At 40.6% G+C, this 18760-nt stretch overlaps 3 protein-coding genes and 1 long non-coding RNA gene across 7 annotated transcripts; 3 read left to right on the forward strand and 1 right to left on the reverse strand.

Annotated features, from left to right (window-relative positions):
- Positions 1 to 457: 457 nt before the first annotated feature.
- zdhhc16a (zDHHC palmitoyltransferase 16a) lies at positions 458 to 5099 on the reverse strand. 3 transcript variants are annotated; one of them, XM_028423265.1, is made up of 11 exons: positions 4966 to 5099; positions 3887 to 4147; positions 2738 to 2932; positions 2574 to 2662; positions 2168 to 2196; positions 1945 to 2078; positions 1707 to 1790; positions 1530 to 1615; positions 1263 to 1386; positions 1089 to 1159; positions 458 to 996 (listed from the first exon to the last, which is right to left on the reverse strand). In XM_028423265.1, the coding sequence occupies exons 2-11, from the start codon at positions 4121 to 4123 to the stop codon at positions 894 to 896; spliced, it is 1152 nt and encodes a 383-aa protein (XP_028279066.1). In that variant the 5' UTR covers positions 4124 to 4147; positions 4966 to 5099; the 3' UTR covers positions 458 to 893. The 3 variants fall into 3 exon arrangements, with proteins under 3 accessions (XP_028279066.1, XP_028279065.1, XP_028279067.1); XM_028423264.1 differs by lacking the exon at positions 4966 to 5099 and adding an exon at positions 4485 to 4594; XM_028423266.1 differs by lacking the exons at positions 1707 to 1790; positions 4966 to 5099 and adding an exon at positions 4485 to 4594.
- A 248-nt stretch (positions 5100 to 5347) lies between these two features.
- mettl18 (methyltransferase 18, RPL3 N3-histidine) lies at positions 5348 to 7462 on the forward strand. Its single transcript, XM_028423547.1, has 2 exons — positions 5348 to 5573; positions 6410 to 7462. Exons 1-2 carry the CDS (start codon positions 5469 to 5471, stop codon positions 7376 to 7378), a joined length of 1074 nt encoding a protein of 357 aa, XP_028279348.1. The 5' UTR covers positions 5348 to 5468; the 3' UTR covers positions 7379 to 7462.
- Positions 7463 to 8747: 1285 nt separating this feature from the next.
- On the forward strand, positions 8748 to 10650 carry LOC114447379 (uncharacterized). Its single transcript, XR_003671839.1, has 2 exons — positions 8748 to 9108; positions 10265 to 10650. It is a non-coding gene; the product is annotated as an uncharacterized LOC114447379 (long non-coding RNA).
- A 1530-nt stretch (positions 10651 to 12180) lies between these two features.
- sufu (suppressor of fused homolog (Drosophila)) lies at positions 12181 to 18618 on the forward strand. 2 transcript variants are annotated; one of them, XM_028424172.1, is made up of 12 exons: positions 12181 to 12973; positions 13315 to 13449; positions 13763 to 13899; positions 14913 to 15055; positions 15272 to 15357; positions 15560 to 15632; positions 15817 to 15970; positions 16048 to 16150; positions 16522 to 16656; positions 16927 to 17065; positions 17140 to 17208; positions 17305 to 18618. In XM_028424172.1, exons 1-12 carry the CDS (start codon positions 12825 to 12827, stop codon positions 17392 to 17394), a joined length of 1413 nt encoding a protein of 470 aa, XP_028279973.1. In that variant the 5' UTR covers positions 12181 to 12824; the 3' UTR covers positions 17395 to 18618. The 2 variants fall into 2 exon arrangements, with proteins under 2 accessions (XP_028279973.1, XP_028279972.1); XM_028424171.1 differs by having other exon boundaries at positions 12184 to 12973; positions 15814 to 15970.
- Positions 18619 to 18760: the final 142 nt, after the last annotated feature.

The following is an 18760-nucleotide window of genomic DNA, read 5'->3' on the forward strand; positions in this document are numbered from 1 at the left end:
CCCAATAAATGGACGCAAGGGTGAAATCCAGAATCCAGCTGTTTCTACCTGGACATCTAAATGTGAGCGGCGATGCTGTGTTTGGTGCCAGGAAAGTAAAGGAAGCGTCGCAGGAAAAATTACCCTAAAACTGACAGGAGTCAAACAGTAGATGGAGCTCCTCAGTCATCAAAGCAAGCCACGTGACCACAATCACTTCATCAGACTCTATCACTGATAATCAGCCAGAGTTGTGAGTTGCTGCTGTACAGGAGATCTGACATTTTAGCATTATGTTTGAAGACTTGAAGGAATGTTGACACACCTGTAGTCAACGCACAGTCTCAGGCTGTGTTTGCAGGCGTATAATCTGTCCCAGAGTGAGTTGCTCACTGTTCATTTATTGTGTTTTGCAGCTGATAAAGCGTATGCAGACATCAAAGCAAATTATAAAGATTTATTAAGTTAACAGGTACAAAATACAGATAAATAACATCACAATGATGTAGTTTCTCCTTGAATCTTCCAAATGATAATATTGGACTGGTATGTACAAATGGGAGATGGAGGTTTTAAAATGAACAATAAGTGTTTTCTTTTTCTTAGGGTTTCAAGCCATACAAAATATTGTCAGTGTGTCAGTCAGTTCATTTGGTTTATAAAAATATCAAACTCAGAATTTCTTCAAGTCAAGTAAAACCAGCTTATAAGATAATAAAACCCAGTAGAGAGCAAACTTGCTGAGAAATGTAGACCGCAGAGCCACGAGCAATGCCACAGCAAGTTTTTTGAGGTATTGCAAGTTGATTTAACCATTTCCTCTTTGTCGTTATGTAGGGCCACCAAAACAAGACTCCTTTAAGATTAATCTGGTTGACACAGCAAAGGCTACAGGTATGCCTAAGCTAGGTCAGTCATACAGGTATCAAGTCCTTTTTAACCTGGTGGGCCTCCCACGTCAAACCATCACCGTGAGGGGCGTGTCCAGAGGGAAGGAGCACCCGTGTCACCCAGTGACTGAAAGCAGAAGACAAACAGGTTACAACAGGAATAGGGCAACACTGGCCACAGAGGAGGGACAGAAAATCTTTACAATCAGAGAAACACACCTTCGCTTCTCCACACCGAAGAAGATTTTCCAGTTATTCAGTCTGCCATAACTAAAAGGGTTTCTGTAGACCTGGCAAAACGGAGGAAAAAGAAGGTTTCCTTTAGTTGAGGTTTTGTGTTTTATAAAAACAAACAAAAAAATAACTCTCCAATCTCAGCCTGAATCTGCTCACCCTTCCCTGTTTGGCCATCCGCTTTGTTTCTTTGCTATTGATATGTCTCTCAATGCTGGTCTCCCCTCTGGATATAAGAACTGCGTGCCAAATTGTCAAAGCTCCCAGAGCGACTCCCACTGTGCTGCAAGAACAAATCATGTTTCATTTCATCCACTGCCTAAGATGAAACACAATAACTTTGTCCCAATTCTATACAACAGAAAAAGTGCAACTGTATTCACTGAGCAACAATGTGCATTAACAAATGAAAAAAGCATGTTTTACCTGGTGAGCACCCACATGTAGATGATGCTCTTATTAATCATCTTGTCCTTAAAGGTGTACGGAGGAGCCGGAGTCTGATAGCTGGCCTTGACAAAAATAATAAACAGCATAATATATTACACGATAAACAGACAAAAAGGACACAAACTTTATCAGTGTTTTGTGTTTCTGTGATACCTGGCCAGGAGGAAAAAGCCCTATAAGCAGTCCCATTCCTGTTACTGGTATCCCTGGCTTTTCCATATCCAGATGTTTAAAGCGCTAAAGGAAAGGCCCACACACCACCACCAAAGCATCAAAAAGACAGAAAAAAGTCAGGTGTCAGTAAGCCCCACAGTGAAAGATTCCAGACATGGATGGAAGTGAAAGAGGTAAAAAAGCAGACCCACAGGCAAAAGCAGTGTAATTATCTCACCTCAATAGCATTGTATGCATCTAGGAACAGGTTTCTGCCACTGATGCTACAGTAGACACAGCCCAAGGTCATGAAGAGACAAAAGGAGAAGAAGTAACGATGGTTCAAATGCCCCACACAGTTATTCAGCCAGGCTGAGGCGCTGACATTAAGGAAGTCCGCCTTCATGTCTCGACTACATCTTTTAACACTTATTATTAGAATAAATTTGCACAAAGGATACGACAATGATGGTCCATTTTCAAAATGCACCTGCAAAGAAAAACATATGAGGTAATCACTGTATTTTTATCAAAAAGTAAAAATACAAAAGTTTCACAGACATAGTAAACTGTGCCTAAAATAGGCTTGATATTTGCAAGTTGACACAAACACAACATCTAAGTGATTCTCAAAACTTCATATGAATCACAGTGGAGCCAGTGTGTCCCAGTGACAAGGATCTCTGATTTGTCTGTGTGATGATGTATGACATTTTTGAGCAACCAGTTTTTGACATCATAAAGGGCGTCAGTGTGAGAAGTCAACATACCAGTGTGTGATACCACTGTCAGGAACACAAACACACTATACTTCCCATAGTTACCATAGCACAGCAAAACACATATACTATATCAAGTAATGCTCACCTGTTACAGATACCACAGTGGTGTGTTCGTGCTGGTTTTGGGATGATGCACTTTTTGCACACTGATACAAATGGTCTATCATTTTTTTCCTGAGAGAAAAAGAATTCAGCCTTTATCAGGAGCCCAGATTACCATATACATGACAAAGATAAATGATATCTTACTGTAGGGGGATACCCAGGGCAAGTCTTGGCAGCTTTGTAGTAATGGAAAGCTATCATGATGAGGTTCCAATGACCGTAACAAACGTGCCAAGCAATCCATGCAGGGGAGTAGGTGTTGAGGACCAGAGGCAGCAGGACTACATAGGCTATGACCACAATGGAGCTGGTCAGCAGCACCACCAGGCAAACAAACACCTTACAGAAAAAGAGATACAATGTACATACAATGTGACATTTGTATTCTAACTGGAAAACTATTCGCTAGTATACGTTGAACTTCTGAACACAGAAACAACATTTTAACAAATAAGACAGAAATCTTTAGCTTGTTTTTATCCATGTTGTTAATACTATGCCTGTAAAAGCTTGTACAGCTTGTCAAGCTGTTTTTGTGCGCATACACCCTCCAGTATCTGGGACAGCAGTATCTACAGGGTTTTTTCTTGCACTGAGAAATTAAAGAGGTTTAAGCTAGAGCCAAATATATCACTTAAAATTGCTTCTCATCCCTCATGCAGTGTTGTAAGATGTTTTTTTTCCTTTAATGACAGAAGTATTCTGTCAAAAAAGGCGACACTTGATGCTCTAAATGTACAAGGACCACTCACACTTACTGCCATGAGTAGCCGTTCCACCAGAGGATTATTCTAAGTACAACAATCTGCTACACACTAGATTAAAGCCACCAAATTTTTAATGGACTGAAAAAAAATATATATTTTTGACCTGAAAATGGGACATGTGTCTATAAATGTTAAAGGATTTGTTACTAGTAGTTTGGCTAGTCTGCCTAGAGAGAGGCCACCCAGCCTCCTCTACCAGAAAACAGGTACTGCAGCTAGATAATATCTATGTTCAACATGTCTACCCCGCATAAATCATTAAAAAGGCATCTGTAGTGTCTGGGACAAATCACTAAAGAACATTTTTTAAAGCATGGACACCACAATGCCTCTACTGATGAAACTGATAGGGTAAATTCCTCCAGAGTGTTGCGCAAGTCTGATCTGCGGCTACCTTAAATACTTGTAGTAATGAGCGTATTAAATCCAGCTAATAGCATCGGAAGCTCAGTTATGATGAATGCTTAAGGAAAAACAGGTGTTCTGAAGGCTGTCTTCAGACAAAGGAAACAGCACACATACGTACCATGCCAAACCAGCGAGTGACATAATCCACAGTCCAAAACACTGGTTCAAAGATTGAGTCAAAAACCACATCTGAGTCTGTCAGGGAGTTGAAATAAAGTGACCGCGCCAGCACTGTCATGTAAGCCCATGTGTCCCTTATCCACGGGGGCAGTCTGTTGTTTCTTCCTCGCCTGCAACATGAACGTGACCTCAAACAGCGCAGCAGGTGGAGCACAGAGCTGGGACACCACCGCATCCTGCATTTGTAATATACACTCACCTGTAAGGAAATAATAGAAAGTGAATATTACTCTGAAAGCCTTTTATAATGCTGTCATATTATTCCATTTGCAACACTGATTGCATGTGGTGTAGAGTGCATCCAACTTAAATACAGAGAACATTGTAAGGTAGGTTCTTTTCTCTGATAATAACCAATCACTTTGTCAATAAATTATAGGTAAATAATAAACAATAGTATCAATCCAAACACCTAATTTAGTTGTTTTAAATCCAAAAGCAGTACATCCATCCCCACAGTCTGAAAAGCAGGACTAATCAATAATCTTTAACATAGCATCAGAATTTTTGTTAGTAAAGTTGTATATATAACTTGCCATTTCAGTGTGAGCCAACCAACAAATAATAAAAAAAACGTCTTCGCAGGAGTTTATAAGACATCAAGAAGTGACCACGCCAACCTCTGACGAAAACCCACAAAGCAACAGCAACAGTCTTGCTTTGCTGCATTCCGTTCAGGGTGGAGTCTGGGTGGAGATTTTTGTAGCTGCACGAGGTAACAGGGGCAGTGGTCTGAAGTGGAGAGACTTTTGGCAGCATTCTGCTGCATGCATGCAGGCAGTGATAACAGAAACATCTACGTGGATATTAATTCTCTCTGTGGCCTCATAAGAGGCCTGGTAGTTGAGTTTTTTCATACTGCACACAGCTGCGGACAGTCTCACAGAGTCCTGACGCTCCTAAATCCCTTTTGTTTGGATGTCACTCACTGTTTTCCTATTCAAAAATCCGTCGCTGCGTGTTGCAGATCCAAATCTGATGTCTCATAACATTTCGGATGTATTGGAGAATACTTACTGTTTTATGAAGACAGCAAACCCGTCGAGACCAGCCTTCCTGTCGACATTTTCAAAGGGAAAGCAAGGATGAGATTATAGCAAATATATGTTTCAAAAGAGGAGCAGGATCAGGGATCTGTGACAGATAACACATCCAATCCCAATTTGGAGGTGGTGCGCATGCGCCATTCTACAACCGAATGGCCTGATGGTAGTCTGAGTCAGGAAGAGCAAACGTTTTTTATGCCAACATATTGACATTTAGGTGTTTCAATTTTCTTTTGTCTGTATTTGTAAATCTATAGCTAGTGGCACAGATTTATAGTTATTTTATCAACAGAAATTTAACACCGGCAGACTACGCTAGTAACGATTGCTCAGGATTGTGGGTATTGTAGTACTTACAAGCAGCTAGCTCTGCTACACTTGCACGCATGTTTGCCATGTGGAAACTCTGCTGTATGAGGGGTACACACCTTTTTTCCAACCTTCATATAGCCGCGGTCGCTGTTGTCAGTCATCATGTCGTTTTGTTTTAACTTCGACCTTCCTGCACAAACAACAAACAGCGACGACGTAGATGGAAATAAACTACAAAACGGAAAGAAAGACAATGCAGCTAAATCTGTAAGTGACGTTAGCCCACTATTAATGCGTAATGTCAGGTAGGCCTAAGTTTTATTCAGCATAGGACAGGTTGGTAACTTAAGGCCCCTTATTGCCACTGTTAAAAGTCTTTTCACATGGATCATTGGATACATTAAGTTTTAAAACAGTTTGTTTCGTAGATTAATTAGTGAATCATAGTAAAAATAGTTAGCTGAACATTTTCTGTTAGGCAGGCATTCATCCACTAGAGAGCGTTGGTTGATAACCTTGATTTTATGACCGATAACATCACAGGAAGGGAGCTCATACAAGTTCAAACTGATCATATGAGTTGTTATTGTAATTTCTGGCAAAAGTTCTGAGGTAAGTAAAAAACACTCCGGGTCTGACTGTTGTGCTCTTGGGGTGTGATGACATCACTAGTATCACCAGTTAATCCACACATGACACCGACAGTGTTTCACTCACAATGTGAATCACAAGGTTGATTTGTCACAGTCTCATGTTGAAGTTCATCAACTAGTCAGCTGTCATTCCAGTATTACTAATGTCAGAATATTACAGAAACTACATTTTGTTAGAACCTTAAACATTCACATCTAAAAACAAGTGGAAAATTTGTTGCCTCATTGTATTGCTGACAATAATTTGTTCATTTTATATTTTAAACTTTTAAGGGTGCTGAATTGTTGTGTATATTGTTGTAGAAGTCATGGCACTTCAACAGAGGCTCAAGGCCCAACTTACAGTGTTTACAACCCTTTTTCCCTTGTGTGTATAAATATATATATATTTTATTAACCAGTTAGTCTCAGCCATCACATGTTTAAACTTGTTTTGTCTTTGTCTTTTAGGCGGAGGATAATACCAAACCAGCAGAGCCAGTAAAAGAGGCCAAAGAACACTTTCCCCCCTCTGACCCCCAGTTCCTCCTAACGGACGCCATCTTTGAAACGGTTACCATTGGAACTCTTCCTCCTCTGCACTTCCTCAACGAGACCGTTTTTGAGAAGACGGCCTTGGAAAGAGAGGATAAGGAGAACATTCTTTTTCGTACAGTGGAGGAGAGGTCTGATCTCATATCTGGCGTGTATGAGGGAGGACTAAAGGTGTGGGAGTGCACGTACGACCTTCTGGAGCTGCTTGAGAAAGATGGAGAAACCTTTGGGGGGAAGGCTGTTTTGGATTTGGGTTGTGGTGCGGGGTTGTTGGGACTGTTGGCTCTGAAGAGAGGAGCCAGACAGGTCCACTTCCAAGATTACAACAGTACAGTCATTGAACAGCTTACCGTGCCAAATGTAATGCTAAACTGCCAAGAGGATGATGAAGTAGATAGCGAAGACGACGAGGAAAGGAGGGCCAAGGGGAAAATACAGGAGGAAGATGGTTGTAAAAAGGAGGTGAACATGAAGGAGGAGTTAAAGGACAGCAACCCACCTCCCAAGAAAAGAGCGCTAGACCTATCCCAGCACCCATTACTGACCAAGTGTCAGTTTATCTCTGGTGACTGGAGCACATTTCTTGCTTTGGTTCAAAAGACGGACCCACCACCCAAATATGACATTATATTCACATCAGAGACTATCTACAACACTGCATACTACCCCGTGCTACACGAGACACTCCACAATCTGCTGGCACCAGATGGATTGGTCTACCTTGCCACCAAATCCCATTACTTTGGTGTAGGTGGTGGACTCCACCTGTTTGAGACTTTTGTTGAGCAGCAGGGTATTTTCTCTCTGGACCACCTGTGGGACAGCAAAGAAGGACTTCAGAGACATGTCGTAGTGCTGCGTTTTAAAAAGACAACGGGCACTTGAGTATCAGACCGTTGAAACTCACATGTATGTGTGGTAAAACAAGAAAAAAACTGTAATAAAAAATGCTGTCTCATCTGCCTTGCACTCTTTGGTTACCTACACCTTCTTTCACTTCCTATATAGACATTTGAATATGTCTGCCAGTAACTGAAGTGCAGTTGAAAGGGGCTGTTACAGGTCTTTAGATGCATGGGGAGGAAAGAAAGGAAATGGGCTCAGTGACCTTTGCGAGTGATTTCCCCAGTGTTCAAACACCAGCATGAAAGCCAGGCTTGTTTCTGAAGTCCAGCACAAAATGTCAATTGCAACTTATCCCACCAGCCCAAGGATGTAGTTTGAAAGTGGATTCTAGAGTCACTGCACATCAATGGTAGGACTCTATGGGGTCTCTGTACCTTATTTCAGTGAAATTTACTACATAATCTGGGCGTGTTTCATTGCAAAGCAAAAAGCAATCACGCCATGTGAGTAATGTACATCCTGGAAATATGCACAAATATGCATCCAGGTACGAGAAGGGAAGTGCAGTAATTTTTCCAACACTATGTGGAATCCCCTTTTTTTTGTCCAGCTCAAGGAAATCGATCGATTTAATCTAACAGGGCTTTTTCTGAGGAAGTATGCATCAAGTCCAGACTAGTTTCTCATATTAGGGTTGAGTAGATAAAGAGGATGAGGAAATCAGAAGGGTTTTTTATAGACACTGAACAATGAAACTGCTGGCTTGTTTAAAAACTGGTTTTGCCTAGCTGCCCCGCTCCTGTCTTGTCCAGTGTCTCTTCCCTGTCTTGTTTGCCATCACCAGAGAGCAAACAGTTACATTATAAAGGCTGCAATTTTCAGCCCACCACTATCAGACCTCTCAAATATTCACAATGAAGTGACCTCATTGTAAACATACCCATGACGCAAGTGTGATACACTGCCCTGCTGATAAATAATATTTAGCAAAGATTTAAAAAAAAAACTTTTCGAGGAAACAGTGTCAACATGACTGCATTTAAACACCCACAGTGTGTGGACAGAGTTTCCAGTTGCTTATTTTGTAAATATATTGTAGTGCTGAGTACAGTTTCACTTATACACACATGAAATCACACCAAACATGGTTTCTGTTTGCATATGCCTGGCCGGCAAACTTCCAGTGTGTTCGCTTCGTCATCGTGTCTCATCTCGACAGCTGTTCAAGGCCTGTGGGGGAATTCCTGGTTCCTCCAGTCGACACAGCCTTTCCCCTGCTTACTTTATGGGAACAGGGGGCAGGGCGAGTCAGATGGTTTTCCTCAGAAACTATTATGTGTTGATTCACTGTGAGGGGGCGTGCTCTACACTCCCACTGCTTCCTTCTTACTGGGAAGTGACTGTCAGGCTTACCGTACAGAGGGAGTGTATGAAAAACAGAGAGGAGGGCGGCTGATGGGTGATGTGAAAGGTGCTGGTATTTAAGGTTCTTTGCTCTGAATGTCAGACACTACGCTGCATCCTTTCTTTGGGACTTGGAGGACATGGGAGAATGAGCAGAACACACACAGGTGAACTGAGGAGTAATGTATGTTCATTTAGTGTGGAAGAGCTTGTTGCTGATTCAATGCGAAAAACATCTCTCTTTGGAGAGGGGACTGCTCAAGTGTGTTTATAGCTTGGGTGTGCAAGAACTCAGTCCTGGGAGGCCTTTGTGAGGAGGTCTATTTCTCAAATATCCAGGATCCGGAAACAGATGAAGGGCAATGGTAAGTTTAGTGATAGAAAAAAGTCAAATATTTATGTTTTTATTCTTTATAGTAATTATTAAAAATGCCAGATATGAATATGGAGCTACATTGACTGTATGTTTTTTATACAGGGCAGAAAAACTAAATATGTTCCGACTGACCAAGTAGATGAAGAGAAATTAACTAGTCATGCTATGTTTTGCAGTCTGATTGTGGAATTAAATTTATTAAATTATAATCTTAAATCTTCAGTCAATACCATCACAAGGGATTTTTTTATTGTCTAGAAACAGGCTGTGGAACCGGTTGTTTCCCAGTCCAACTGCCAAAAAGATATGAGTTTCCTGAACATGTTCAGGTGTGGCCTGCCTTAGAAAGCTCACTGTGCTGTACCTCACACTCATAATGAATAAACCACCAGGGACTGAGATAACACTGATCTCACTGTACTCTCTCTGTAAATATTGACTTGACTTTGGTGTGTTTTCTTTTTTCAATTGAAAGAAGTGAATCTACAGCACAGGTTGGTTAATCTCAAACTTACTCTGTAGAGTACAGGGACACATCTACCAACTGTATGTCACTAATCACACAGTCCCAAAGTTCTCTTCTTTGGGAGTGTACAGCTATAACGGATGAGTCATTTCATGGCTTGACCAGAGCACTATCACCATAATCTGATTCAGAGCATGCATCAGGACAGTGGACAGACTTTTAGTGGAGATGTGGAGATGTTCGAACCCCCTCAGATGACCCTGAATCGCTCTATAGACTCAGTTTAAGCACAGGCCTGGATCCGTCCAATCATAGCAACATTGTTGAGGTTTGCTTTAAACTTTGTTAGTTTCTATGTAAAATGTCTTTTAATCTGGTGTCAATCTGGTAAAAAGTACATGTTTTGTGTTACTTACTGTGCTACTACAACTGCAGACAATAAGAGATCTCTGAGTAAGATAAACTTTAGACGCCACTGTAATGACCTCTTGCTCAATCTTTCAATGGAAGAAGTAGTTCTTACGATATCATCACTCTGCTTTTCTTGAGAAACAGGGAAGGGTGACTACACAGCCGAGAGCTGACCAATATGTCTAGCTATCTTATAGTCAACCTACTGTTATTTTTACATATTTATGACATTTTTGTCTTTCCTTCCTCCTCTTGGTCTATTTTGTAGACATTAAGCTGAGCTATAGTGATCATTGATGATAAGGCAGAAGTTGTGTGTGATGATTCTGCCATTCAACGGTCAGGAGGCTCCTGAGGACCGGGTCTCTGTAAGTGCTCTACTATGAGAACTGAATTCCATAGATGGTGGCATCTTCAGGTGTCATCTATGGGCTCAGTTCTTTTGGCATGGTACTACTTTGTCACACTGCACAGCCCCTGAAAGCATAAATGTACGGGCATAAGAAAATGTGTAATAGTAAATTGACTATTCAATACATTGTATTTGTTGATCACAACATTTTATTGTGAATAAAACAATCAAACTGCTTTTAAATGACAGATCTGTGTATCCAAGTTGATGTTATTCTATATTAATAAAGTTAATCAGTGATACTTCTTTCTTTATTCTCTTTATTTTTAGTAACAGCATGTTATTTGAGATATTGCAAAATGCACTGCTCAGTTCATGAGAAAGGGCTGCCGGGCTACACACGCGGAAATCCTTTTTCCAGATTATCTTAGCTCCAGTTTCACAAAATCTGCATCCATGGCGATGGCAGCTAGCTACAACAATGTGACAGGCAATATCTTTTTTAATTAGAATTCTATATAAACAATAACCGTTTCAATCTGTGAACTGGAATGAACTCAGCAAGAGTGTTCTGATTTATTTATAATATATATGTTGCACTATGGGACACTCTCGCCTTTGGGTGCATTAACAAATGAAGTGGAGTAGACGAAGGAGGTAAATGAGCACCAGAGGAAAATTTAACCTAAACCACATGCTTGAGAAGAGAGAGAGTGAATAGCTGAATCCACTAGCCTTTAGGCCATGTACAGGTGAATCATATGGAGAAACTTCCTGCTTCATTCGTATGAAAGGAAAGGACCACCCACATAGGACAGGCTAAACAAGAAGTCCAGCAGGAATCACCAAGTATTGAATACACATCAGCCTGTTATTTATATGAGAATGCTCAATCACATTTAGTTGCCATGGTACATAAGTATTGGCATAATTTGTCCTTTTTAAGTGCCTACATGTGGCAGGTTTGCCACCGGTTGAAGGAAATACTAAAAGAGAGGATAAGAAAACTGCGTAACTAATTATTAACAATACAAAATTTATTCACATACAACCCACTGTATTCAGGTCTGAAACTGTAAATACTGATTAATACTCATAATGTCTAACTGAATCATAGCAACACTGCCACGTCATATTATCTAAGCCGATACTTTCAAATCAAATGTTTTTTTTTACTTATCGTTTTCTGATCCTTCACCCTCACATAAACCGCCCCCCCTTTCAAAAGTATCTCTCTTCAGTTTTAATTTGAACTCTTTTTTATGTCTTTTTATGTGGGGGTTCTCTCACAACAGCTCACAGATGTGTGTCAAAGTCTGTGCGGTGGAACCATACATATCACACACGGGACCCTCATGTTAACCATGACACAGTGTGAGATCACTGACAAAGAGGATGCCATTATGGCTGAAATGGAAACACATATTTCCAATGAATTTAATAACGTCACAAGAGAAGTTAAGTACTGTTGCTGTATGCTTGAATAGAGTGTTTTAAACAGCCGGCAATGCCACACCCTTCTCTTATCAGGGAAGTAATGATAAAAAACAAAGGTTCTCATTGTTGTTTTTCTGGCTGATTCTTCCTTGTTATCAATAATATATGACATAAAGCCAGTATACAACACATAGGTATACAGTAAGGCCAAAGATACTATCAAAGCAACAGATAAACATGCAGGTTATAAATACAGAATTATATATGAAGATTGTATCATTTAAATATATATTTTATTATATGATTTTATATGATTTAATATATATTAATATATTTATATAAATATAAAAAGTCATAGTGACGACATGAATAAATGTTACTAAACTAGATTCATAAAATCGTTTGCAATTAATTGCCTTATAATACTACATACATTACACAATAATACAATTAAAATTATTTCCACCTGTTAAACAATAACTTCACATTATGGCATTAATCATACAGTCAAGTAATATTTGCAGCTTGGATGCATATGTTCATCTGTGGTATGAATTTATAGGCCTTAAACAGGCTTAATTTTTCCAGCTTTAAGTTTTGTACAGTGCCTGCTTGCTTCTTCGAGCACTCCTCAGTTTAGATCCATTTGGTCTGTACTCAGCCATAATTTGGCCCCTGAAAAAATCCCAACCCTGAAATCACATCCTCCCACTGTTTGATTGGCAACGTATTAGCCAATTAAAATCCTCTAAAGACGCACACGAAGGTAATACTCCAATTTCATTGGCTGAAAGGGGCCGTCAGTCAGTGACGTAAGACCTTTACCACCCAATGGTAAAGTCGTTTTTTGTAGCGGATGAGCAACAGGCCCCCGCTGAGTGGAGCACAACGACCAGAGTCATTCGTTTGCTTCTCCATTACTTTAGTGAAGAATTTATAGTTTTATTTTCTGTCTTTCTGTTGAATAGGGGTTGATAGAAAGAGATAATTGGATATACGCTGTTTTATTGGAAAAGCCGGACTTGTTCGAGGCCGTAGCATGGATGAAGTCCGGCCTACAAGCGGTGCTCAAGCCCACGGGCTGGTGCCGCTGTTTCCTCCTGGACTGCAGGCTATCTATGGGGAATGTCGGCGACTTTATCCCGATCAAGCTAACCCTCTTCAAGTTACAGCCATTGTAAAATATTGGTATGTGGCAATGTATTGATGCGTACGTGACATACACGTGGGCCTTAAGTAAAAGAAAAAAGTTTATATAGAGGTGGCTAAACGTTAGCCAAGAGTTAGCTTAGCGTCCAAGCTAACATTTAGGCTAACTAAAATAACATTCTGTCGACAATTACTGCTATGATTCGTGGAGTTTCAGTTTCCGTTACAAAACTCCTTTATGAAAGTTTCATTTAAATGTGTCATGCTACGTTTAGACGAAGTTTCTCAAGAACGCTAGATGTCTTTCCACAGCTGGAGTGATCTAGCACCATAAACAAGTTTTCACATGGCTGATGGTTCTTACTGTATGCTTCTCACAGGCTGGGAGGACCAGATCCGTTAGACTACATCAGTATGTATAGAAATATGGGATGTCCAGCTCAGGATGTTCAGGAACACTGGCACTACGTAAGCTTTGGACTGAGTGATTTGTATGGAGATAATCGTGTTCATGAGTAAGTACTTACATTTTTATAATATAACTTCTAGCTGTGGGGTTTTAAGTGCATGTTTGGTAGCACAGATGAAATGCTGTTTTGATTTGCCCTAGTGAAAAAAACTGGGCTATCTGAAAACCATTATGCCTCACAGTGTGTGAAATACCTGCTCACATCAGGGGTCCTTTAACAGTAGCCCACCTACTGACTAACACTGAACTTAATGACCTTCTGTTGTTCTGTAGCTTATTGATCTTGTCGGGTATTGTGATTTTTCACAGCTCCTGTGCATAGAATAATAAAGGTGTCTCACTGTGTGTGTGTGTGTCAGATTCACAGGGGCAGATGGACCTAGTGGGTTTGGCTTTGAGCTTACTTTCAGACTCAAAAGAGAGGTGGGAGAGACGGCACCACCAACATGGCCAGCTGAGCTCATGCAAGGCTTGGCTCGCTATGTGTTCCAGTCAGGTACGTGCACAAAGGAATACATGCTTCATTGTAATCTTTGCATGTAGTAATGTCACGTTAATACGCATTAAATGTAAAAAAAAAAATTTCGCTTTAAAAGAAATCCATCTTAGCTTTAGTGCAATAGAATGCTTTTCTGTAGTTGTATTAAACAAGCTTTTCCAAAACACTGATTTGGGCCATTGATTTTGTCACAATGGAATATCGTTACTCTTTGGGTAAAAAAATTGTCATAGCTGGAGCATCTGTGTGGCTTTGCCTCATCATTGTCAGGTAGAGTTTGTTATTTTAAGTTAATCACAGTTTGTTAGTCAAAGTTTTTAGAGAACAGCTAAAAATGTGCTGCTTGCACGTGCAGTGATGCATATGAAGATATTTAAATCGTCCACTCTGGGTATCACATATTATTTGTGTTTATTGTAGCTCTGTGTATTGACAGGAAATCTACTTTCCTCCTTTTTTGTGTGGTGTGAATTTATACGCTGCATATGTAATGTGTTGAGGTTTTTAATTTCATCTCTCCTGTAGGTCATATATTAAAGAAACATGATTGATGAGGGAGGACATGCGTTTATGTTGTGCTGAAAGAGAAAAAGGCTATTCTCTCTAGGCTCTCCTCTTCCCACAACCCAGCCCTTCTCTGCTTTCCAGCTGGGGTCAATTTGCGTGTGGGTGGGCTGGGCCCCTGAGCTAAATGAATGCCGATTCCTGGCCATCTTCTCCCTTGCTTTTCTCCTGCAGTGAATCTGGCCTGAGTGCATGTACCTCCCAAGCTGACAGATTTACTCAGATGGAAATGTAGTCTTTATACTTTTTTTCCACATGTGGGTCTCTCTTTCTCTTGCTGATCTGTGCCCCCTCCTTTTCTGTTACTGTAACTTTCCTTTAGCATTTCTGTACAGTCAGACAAGTAAATGTAGGTGGGGATGAATGTTCCTCTGTGGTGGCTGAAAGCACAGACCTACTCAGTATGTTTGAGCACTCATGGAAAGGTCTCCTTTTGTTTTCTGCAGAAAACACGTTTTGTAGTGGTGACCATGTATCGTGGCACAGTCCACTAGACAACAGCGAATCCCGTATCCAGCATATGTTGCTCACAGAAGACCCACAGATGCAACCAGTCCAAACTCCCTTTGGCACAGTGAGCTTTCTCCAGGTGAATTTAAAAATCTGGTAGTTACACAGAGTAAAGAATTACATATTAAACACTTGTGGCTAGAATCTGGCAGCTTTTATGATATTTGACTGAGAATCACATTTTTATTATTATCATCACAAATCAATCATCAGCACATTTGGTTAATGTTATGTAATGCTACCAAACATTTATAGACATAAGGCATACAGTAGTAAGAAGAACTCTCTCTTTTAGATTGTGGGTGTATGTACCGAGGAGCTGCAAGCAGCCCAACAGTGGAATGGACAAGGCATCCTAGAGTTGATGCGTGGAGTCAGAGTGTGAGTAATCTAAAGGTCAACCAAATTAAACACACTGTTAACTAAAATATGCCAATGCCACTCAGGGGTAAAACCTATGGAATCTACTTTGACAAACACATTGTGAGCAGCAGTTGTAGTTACTTGTTTATATATTAACTTGTGTGTTTGACTAGAAGTTAATTCCAACCTAGATTAATGCTCATGTCTGTCTCATTTACAGAGCTGGTGGCCCCTGGTTAATCACAGACATGAGGAGAGGGGAGACCATTTTTGACATTGATCCACACCTACAAGTAAGGCTTTATCAAGTTTCGCCAAAGTGCCAAAATAAATCAAATACAAAATTTCTGTTCTGTAGAATTTTAATAGTTGATGTGTCTCAAGTGTAATTTATAAATTATATGATGTGGAAATCTTAATGCTGTTTCTTGTGAACTAGTGTTAATGATTGCGTATGTTTCTTGCTCATCCAAGCAGGAGAGAGTGGACCAGGGAATTGAGACAGAGGGCTCTAACCTGAGTGGAGTCAGTGCCAAGTGTGTGTGGGATGATCTGAGTCGACCGCCAGAGGACGAGGAGGACAGCCGATCCATCTGCATAGGATCACAGCCGCGAAGACTCTCAGACAAAGGTATGCCAGCTCCTAAGGGAGTAGATCTAACTCATCCTTCGAGCCTGATGAAATCATCTTTCTTTGTGTGCTGACAGACACAGAGCAGATTAGAGAGACCCTGAGAAAAGGACTGGAGTTTAACAACAAGGCAGCACTACCCCCTATCAACAGCCAGAGACAGAGCCACGAAAGACCTCAGTGAGTGTTCCTCCTACACACATGCACTAACACGGGTTCATCCCAGCACAAGGGTTGCACCAGGATAACTCCCTCCATCGTGTACAGTGACTCACTGCTGTGCTGACATCTGAACTGTTATCACCAGTGTTTCTTAGCTACCCGCATATTATGATGGTTTTCTTTATGTTGCTACAGTTCTGTGGAATTTGCAGTTCAATGAGAAGAGTTGTGAAATCTGCATTGTTGCAGACAGGCCACACAACTGCTTTTTCCTAATCACTAAGAGTTATCAGCTTATTGCCAGGTGTACCTTTTTCCTCTTTCTTTCTCCAGTATGCCTGCCTCTGCTTCCTTACACACTTTCTTTTCTCCTCTGTGTCCATTCTCAGAAGTCGCAAAGACAGTTTGGAGAGCGAGAGCTCAGCAGCGATTGTTCCTCATGAGCTGGTCCGAACACGACAGTTGGAGAGCGTCCATCTGAAATTCAACCAAGAGTCAGGCACACTGCTGCCCCTCTGCCTGCGGTAACTCCATTCTCTCCCACATCAAATTTACTCTTCTGGAATGTCTTTGAGGCAGGCAGAACCAGTAGTCCAAACATTTTTGTTGACAGGGTGTGGCAGAATTTCTTGAGAAAACACTGGAGCCAAAACACAGATGACACAATTTTCTCAGGCATTTAAAAAACGTCTCTTTGGAAGTCAGCTCCAAACACTCATTGAACCCCCTCGCTTGAGCAACATTGTGGAGGACTCTTCTTAATCTATAGTCTGGTTGTGTTTAATTTTTTACAGGGGCCGGTTGCTCCATGGTAGACACTTTACTTACAAAAGTATCAATGGAGACACAGCTATCACATTTGTGTCTTCGGGAGTTGAAGGAGCTTTTGCTACTGAAGAGCATCCCTATGCTGCCCATGGCCCCTGGCTTCAGGTATACACAACTCAGAATCTTTTTGTGTTTTTTGTATTTAGTGCATTTTTTGACCTTCTCTTGTCCCTATATAGATACTGTTGACAGAGGAGTTTGTAGAGCAGATGCTTGGGGATATACAGGAACTCAGCACTCGTGAGGAGGTAAAAAAAACGCTCCTAATTGCAGCTTTTACTTTCAGTTTGTTTTTGAGCAACCGCTCATGTATTAAACCCTGTGTGTCCTTTCCCTTTCTGTAGACAAAGTTACCAAAGGAGTTCAGTTGGCCAGAAAAGAAGCTGAAAATTTCTGTCCTACCAGACTCTGTGTTTGATAATCCGCTGCAGTGAAGCAGAGACATTTCATCTTTAGAAAGTGCCAACAAAAACACCTGCAGACACACACTTCCAGAGTGGACCATCATAAACAGGAGACCACCCCAGACAGGCAGCGACCCTGAGCTCTCAGGGTTGACACACATGTTGTTCACACAGTGGAAAGCCAGAAACTGTTTCACTCCTGAAGATGATCAGAGGGATGATCTAAACACTTGTGACTGTTACTACATTCTCAGACTAGCCCTGCTGTTTACAACATTTCTCAGAGGCTTGGATGCTTCTGAGAAAATCACATCAGCCTGAAGCCAGCCTGTCCAGATGTTTGACCTGTTACAACAATCCTGTAGGACAAACAGGATGCTGTCATTCCTCCAGTAAGTCCAAGATATGTACATCACTAATGCAGTTGAGCGTGCATCCTGTGATGACCAGACATTACGTCTCAAGCAATAACTGGTTTTTAGTTCTCAGACACAGTCCTATTTATTCTAGTGGCCTTAGAAAAGGGACGAAACTTCACGAATTAAACATTTTGTATCTGTGTTGTTTATCCATTGTATAGTATTTACAAATGCTGGTCATTTTTCTCTTTTGTGTTTGTGGTCACCAAAGGTTTGCCATGTCTGTACTGTCTGATGTTCCATGGTTTCTTTTTTTTAACACTAACCTGAGTCCATGAACTGTTTAACTCATTACTGCCACTTTTGTTTAGGTACCTTGCAAAAAGCTGCAGGTACAATCACCTCCATACCCCTGTGCCAAAAACTCTACTCCCATACTGAGTAATAGTCTTTGAATGTTATTTCACACAAACAAACTGTGTGGTTTGTAGTTATTTTTTTTATCAGTGTACTTTCTTAGTGCCTTGATCTTAAAAAGAAAAGGACGACATATCTTCCGTTCATTCTTAGTGCTGCTTACAGCTCCTGGATCGTGACTTTGAATCGAGACTGCTGTGTTCACTGTTGATGTCATCATTACATCCCATGTTAATGCCAAAACAGACACAGGACTACTTCTACTGCAGTGTCTTACTACAAAAAATGTACTCTTACACAACATGTGATAGCATGTCTTAAATCTGTTTGTCCTTTTTATTCAGTATGACAAATATAGAGGTCATTGATGAATTTTGTTATTTTTATCCTATTGACTGAACTGGCTGATTGTAATCACAAGTGCATTAAAGAGTGTAGGTATTTACACAAATAAAGCTGGATCACTAATTCAAAATTATGGTGGAACTTTGTGTGTATACATTACACTGAATTGTGTTTTTTTTTAATGTTCAGGGGCCTGATGTATTGGGCTTTGACACAAACATTCCCTTTATGATGAAGACTGAAAAAGATTTTGGTGGTGATTTATTATCATTCTT

The sequence above is a fragment of the Parambassis ranga genome, chromosome 15 (assembly GCF_900634625.1).
Source record: "Parambassis ranga chromosome 15, fParRan2.1, whole genome shotgun sequence".
NCBI classification, from domain to species: Eukaryota; Metazoa; Chordata; class Actinopteri; family Ambassidae; genus Parambassis; species Parambassis ranga.